The sequence below is a fragment of the Eschrichtius robustus genome, chromosome 7 (genome assembly GCF_028021215.1).
Source record: "Eschrichtius robustus isolate mEscRob2 chromosome 7, mEscRob2.pri, whole genome shotgun sequence".
In the NCBI taxonomy this organism is placed as follows: domain Eukaryota; kingdom Metazoa; phylum Chordata; class Mammalia; order Artiodactyla; family Eschrichtiidae; genus Eschrichtius; species Eschrichtius robustus.
This window is the reverse complement of record NC_090830.1, coordinates 104823552-104829691: the sequence shown is the minus strand read 5'-3', so window position 1 is coordinate 104829691 and position 6140 is coordinate 104823552. Positions and strand designations below refer to the sequence as shown.

The 6140-nt window shown below is 48.0% G+C and overlaps 1 protein-coding gene across 1 annotated transcript; it reads right to left on the bottom strand.

The window, feature by feature from the left end:
- Nucleotides 1-214: 214 nt before the first annotated feature.
- On the bottom strand, nt 215-5887 carry HHEX (hematopoietically expressed homeobox). The gene is made up of 4 exons (XM_068548974.1): nt 5508-5887; nt 3235-3413; nt 2987-3037; nt 215-1261 (listed from the first exon to the last, which is right to left on the bottom strand). The coding sequence occupies exons 1-4, from the start codon at nt 5869-5871 to the stop codon at nt 1049-1051; spliced, it is 807 nt and encodes a 268-aa protein (XP_068405075.1). The 5' UTR covers nt 5872-5887; the 3' UTR covers nt 215-1048.
- Nucleotides 5888-6140: the final 253 nt, after the last annotated feature.

Below are 6140 nucleotides of genomic sequence, written 5' to 3'. Positions count from 1 at the left end.
GACGCACCGCCAGAGGCTCCTGCGCAGGACCCCACGCCCCGGCCCCGGCCCCAGCGCCCAGCACCGCGCCAGTCACCCCAGGCGCTGGAAGAAAAGGTGTGGGTTTGTTTTAATCGAAGAATGAGAGGTCCAAAGAGGTCAGTCATCCCACCGACGGATTTATTTTATATACAAGTTACTCATTTAAAAAAAACAAACAAACCATTTTGGCCATGTCTTTTTTACAGTGAACAATTATATATACACACATTATAAACACTGTTTAATATAAAACACAATATCTACAATCTACTTACATTTAATTAATCTGCTACTTCTAGTTCATCTGTGATTAATTTTAGTCACTGAATCAGAGTCAGTTTCTCTGCTTGAACTGGACTGTACTATCCCCTTAACACCTTGGTCAAACAGGTTCTAAGTGACAGTGCAAAACAAGCATTTAAGATTATCAACTTATACTGATTATATATCTCTCTGACAAAAAGAACACATGCATCCCCGAGACAAAAGCTCTGAGGTGGTTTTGGATTTAAGGCAGCAGTGTAAGAATGTAACAAAAAAGTAAGGAATGTTTCCTTTAAAATATTACAAGGCTGCCTGAATTGTGGGCCCCCTTTCCAAGGCATACCTCTGGATTTGGGATGTCCCTTTACTTTTCCATTAAGTGGGATGTAGAAACAGGTTATAGAAAAATCATTCAAGAAATTCCTATTAAAATCTTTAAAGTTATAACTTAAAAATTTAACAAAAAAGTTCAAAATTACTTTTTATAAATAGAAAAAACAAGTTACTTTTTAAAAAGGGGGTGAATTTAATCAGTGAAGAGTCCCTTTATCATACAATCTAAAATCAGTTCATAAACTATTTAAGTCAAAATTAAGGTTTCAATGTGTTTGTTATTTAGCCAGTGCACCAAGCATTTTAGGTTTCCAGAATACCCAAAATTGATTCCCTTTCTCATATAGTTTTCCAGTTCATCTATGGAGATTTTCTGTAGCAAATGTTATTCCAAAGCCCAGTTTTCTGAACATGCCAATGTCAGTGGTCATCATCCAGCATTAAAATAGCCTTTATCACCCTCGATGTCCACTTCCTGATCAGAATCCTCTGAAATCTCTGATTCAAGGTCTTCCTGGGAGACAGGGGAGGGCGAACATTGAGAGCTATCCAAAGCACCTTTATTCTGTTCACTGTCTTGCCTCTGGTCACAGGAATTGTCCAAACTTTCCAGTTCTTCTTTTTTATTGCTTTGAGGGTTCTCCTGAATGAAGAGGATGAAAATGGAGATTGGTGGGATCATGAGATATGAAGAAGTGAGAGACATAAATCAAATGTCTTTTCATCTTCTATCATCTTTTTAATTTTTAGTTTATCAACTGCTTTCAGGTATAATATTTTTATTCAGAAAATACATACTTGTGCTTCTTTCTCACTTTGGAAGAAATAAAGTTCCTGTCATAGCCAGAGAAAGATTATACTCTTGCCAGATAAGAACAACCAATCACAAATATAAATGTAAATGTGTTATGTCAAATGAAGGCTTAACTCCAGCCCAGACCCATGGTCTCAAGGTTCTTAAAAGTTTAGGGAGAAAAAGAAATTAGATCACTACAGATACACACTATCTTTATTCTTCAAATATTTAAACCTTGCCAATTAACAAAGTCTTCCGACATTTAAAAAATATGAATGCTAAATAGTGAATTAAGGATAAAGTTTCAAAATTATTAGATTGAATCCTTTTTTTATGCATTTTCTGGAGTAAGTTCACAAACATATACACACATAAATATGTGTAGCAAGTTACACAATCATGGCAAAGAAAAAAATGCAGAACTGGAAGAATGTTGCTAACTGGAAAGGGAGACAAATATCATTTACTTAAAAAATCTGGAGGAAATTCCTGGAAAATATTCCCATATTACATAGGAACCACTGTTTTTAAAGTCCCTGGTAAACTACCTTTGACCAAGAACCAAATAAGTTAGTAAATTTTTAATCCTGTTTTTGTCTAAAATGCACATAGACACTATGAGGAAATATTATGATATACTGCTAAGGTTTTTTTTTCTAAAGCAAGACTATAGAATAATAGATTTACCAAGCTTACAACTATGTAACAAGTCACAAGTTCAGATATTGAGAGGGAATGTGAAATTTATCGCTAAATTTTAAAATGCACGCTGCTTTCAATTTCCCCACTCATTATTGTTTCAAGACTATTTCATTTATTATAAACCGTATATAGACTGGCAAATGAAAAATTAAGCATTTGTCAGATAACTTTGGAGAAGACATCCAGATTAGGACATCAAAAACAAATCTTTAGCTTTAAGTCAACAGAGCTTCTTTAAAAACTGAATTAGCCTTTACTTTTTATCACATATTGCGTAACAAGGTCATTGGAAGAAAGACTGTTAGAAAGTTTAAGCTGCCTTTCAAACAGGCTTGGATATCCTCTTACTGTTTTTATATTCATTTTAAGAGCTAGAATTAGAGGGAAAATAATTTTTAAACACTTTGATATTTAATTCTTCTAAAAAACAGTGCAAACAAGACTTAAAAGTGTTTATTTCCTTATATTTACCCTTGAGCTCTGCCTAGTTTTATTGTGGCTGTGTAAATAAAAGAAACAATTTTCTCCCAAAGATAACTGCTTAAGTCATTTACTGTCAATTACTTTATCTTTCCTGCGTTAATTAGATAAACAACATATGGGGTTTATAAAACAATTAGCTGGGAGTTTTACTAGCCAGTGTGTGAAAACCCAAGCATAATTGATATAGGAACCGCATTAGGTGCTTTTAGCATTACTGCCGCCTGAACAACTCATCCTGAATTTCAGCAGGACTATTTGCCTTTTTAATCAAGGTGAAGAGGTTAAATAGTCCCTCAAATGACTTTTGCATACAACCTGTAACAGGCCTCGCATTGAGATAACATGATAAAAATATTTATTTCCATAGAAACAGAACCATGTCAATACCTGTTTTAGTCTTCTCCATTTAGCGCGTCGATTCTGAAACCAGGTTTTGACCTACAGGAAAGACAGAAAGAAAACTTGCCAGGAGCCCAGAATCCCGAGGGACCTGGGGAGGAGGGGAGAAGCCGTTCAGGAGCTGCTGAGCCAACCAGCGCTCCAGGCGCGCCAGAGCTCCCGGTGGCTCCACTGTCTCCCTTCTGCCCCGCGACCCCCGCCCCAGGAGCCTGCCTGCGCCCCGCGAGCGAGCTCACCTGCCTCTCACTAAGCTGCAGCATCTTGGCCAGACGCTTCCTCTCGGGCGGGGAGAGGTATTTCTGGGTCTCAAACTTCTTCTCCAGCTCGATGGTCTGGTCGTTGGAGAACCTCACCTGGCCGCCTTTCCTTTTATGCAGAGGTCTCTGCAGGAAAGGGCTCCAGAGCAGGGGTTTGCCTGCGGGCAAAAGAGACGGTTAGTGAGGGCCCTGAAGCGGCGTGGCCCACCCGGACCTGCCTGCACTGGGGATGACAAAGGCGGCGAGGGGAGGCTACGGGACACGCAAGCAGACACATTCACGTATACCCCCTGAGACGTGGACCCAACACGCTCCCACCAATACACATCATACCCAGAGACACAGGAACATCCAAAGTCACACACCTACACGGCATGTGCACAAAGATCACACGTGTATGCTCACAGACACACACCACCATCACACCCATGGCTAAGTACAATTATTTTGATCCCCAAAAGAACACCGACTCTAGGTTGAGCTTAAAATACCATGACCCTCTTTAATCAGTCGCTCTCAAAATTTATACACAACTTTTTTAGTCTAGAGGACCTGCAGAGAGGTCCTCTCCCTTGGTGAACCGCACTTTCCAAATACCCGTTAGGTTGGGGAAGAGTGGGTCTGTCACACTAGCCAAGGCGTTGCTGCCAGGGGCCGGCGGCCTGGCTACAACGGAAGCCCTCCGGCCCGAGAGCAAGCTTCAGGGCGCGTGGAGCTTCCAATCCTGGCTGGAGGGCGCCGGGCCTCCTCTGATTTCACACCCGGCCGGTGGGGGCGGCCAGTTAGAGCCACCCCGTGGGCTATGGCAACATTTCCGTCAATGTGTTTCCTGTTGGTCTATCTCGAAAAACCCTTTGCTTCCTCCTGCGCAGTCCCAGCAGTAACCCAAGGAAACCCAGGGCGCGCTCTGTGAAAACGTTTGCCCCCAGGCCCGGCCTGGCTGAGGGTCCCCCTCGGGGCCCAGAAGGCAAACAGAGCCGCACCGGGCCTGCGCCATCAAACCCTCAAGAATGGAATCAAAAACACAATATAATAACTTAAAAAAAAAAGAACTAAAATATAATCCCCCCCAAATCTCTAGCGACGAGAAAGGAAGGTGGAGAACTGAGTGAGGGGCCACACCATAATATTGATGACATTAAAATGTCAATTAATTAATATGTTAGTTGTCTCCAGGGTGCCTGCAGAAGCTGCCAATAACAGAGTAGATTTAAAACCCTGGCGGCCCAAGGCAAGGAGCCCCGTTTTATTTACCCGGGGGCACCAAGGGCCACCCGGAGCGCAGATTATGGGTGGCTTATTTCTTAGGCCACGCACTGAGGGGACAAGTCCCGCAAACTCTATGCGGCCGACGTGTCCGCGCTGCCCTTCCTATTCCAAAGACGTGTGGGTCAGTCCGTCCGTCCGTCCGTGGGTCTGCAGGCCTGCGCTAAATGCTTTGAAAGTTGGCAATGTTGTTTTTTCGAGATTTTGCTTACGTCAGGATTCAGACTGGGGCAAAACAGCCTCAAAAAAAAAAAAAGGGAAGCAACTGGTTATTTTAGCTGCCATAAAGTCACATCCCACACAGAGGAAATGAACAATATCAGAAAAACGGATCCCGGCTATCAGAAGTCGAGTGTTTCCTGAATTTGTCTGTATTGAGGATGTCGATAAAATAATCAGCAGCGTGCACTACTCCGGGGGAAGGGTCTGCTTCATGCAGCCAGGAAAACACTTAACAGCTTCTGAAACCAGATTTACTCCTATCGAGAACTCAAGATTTCCTGTATGAACGGAAAGGGTCAGGCTCTTTCACTGCACAAGCTTGTTGAACCAGGTCCAGCCCCGTAACCACCCCGGCCCGGCAGCTATCCCTGCCCCGCAGGGGCGACCCGGGGCGCTTTGGCTCTCCCTTCCCAGTCCCTCCAGCTAAGGGAGCCCCACCCGGGCGACACGCGACCCCAGGACTCCTCCAGCCGCGGGCCCCAGCGGCAGCGCCCGAGGTCCGGCCCGGGCCCGCGCGCCCCGACGCCTGCAAGGTGCAGGAAAACCAATCTGAGTCATGGTGCGGGCAGACTGGGCTGCCCGCCGCCGGGGCCCGCGCCTGCCGTCCCCCGCGCGCGCCCGACAGCCGCTTTTCAATCTCTTTTGCCACAACTTTCTGTTGCCTCCCCTCCGCCCCCGCCGCCTCCTGGGCGCTGCCACCTGCCGGGTGGCGCCTTTCTCGCCGCCGCCCGGGCTCGGCCCCGCCATGACCCCGGCCGCCTTACCCAGGGGGTCGTGGCGGAGCAGGGCGTGCGTGTAGTCGTTCACCGACCGCGGGAAGGGGTACAGAGGGCCCCCGAAGCCGCCGGGTCCGTAGGCGGCGGCCAGCGCGGCGGCGGAGTGGTGCGAGAAGGCGGGGTGGATCGGCGTGGGCTCGTATACCGGGGTCCGGTAGGAGGACACGAGGCTGGTGAAGGAGGAGTTGGGGGACGGCAGCGTGGGCGTGGGGGTGGGCGCGGCGGGCCCGCGACCCAGGATGTCCTCGATGTAGAACGGCGTCGGGTGCGCTGGCTGCAGCAGCGGCGTGGGCGCGTACAGCGGCACCCCCAAGGCGCCCGCTGCCGCCGGTCCGGGGTGCGGGTACTGCATGGCTCCGCCGCGCTCCGGGCCCTCGGAGAGCTGCTGGCCCGCGCCGCGGCGCTACATTTATCCGCGCTCCGCGCTCCCGGCTATAGGCTCTGCCGGCCGCGGGGTGGGGCCGCGCTCTCTGGCCCCTTCCTGCCGCTGGGCCCTGCGGCCAATGGCGCGGAGCCCCCGGAGCCGTCTCCCGCCCCCACCCTTGGCCCGCCCCCGCCGGCCGAGGTCCCCGCCCCTAGGACGCGCTTGCTCCCAGGCTCTGAGGACCCTGCGCCCAGCTG

Bases quoted from the DNA above. Each gene is read 5' to 3' on its own strand.
- HHEX (XM_068548974.1), bottom strand. From the start codon at position 5,871: ATGCAGTACCCGCACCCCGGACCGGCGGCAGCGGGCGCCTTGGGGGTG. The intron at 3,414-5,507 runs GTAAGGCGGCCG...TTTTGCCCGCAG, and splicing joins GCTCCGCCACGACCCCCTGG to GCAAACCCCTGCTCTGGAGC. The intron at 3,038-3,234 runs GTGAGCTCGCTC...TCTTTCCTGTAG, and splicing joins TGCAGCTTAGTGAGAGGCAG to GTCAAAACCTGGTTTCAGAA.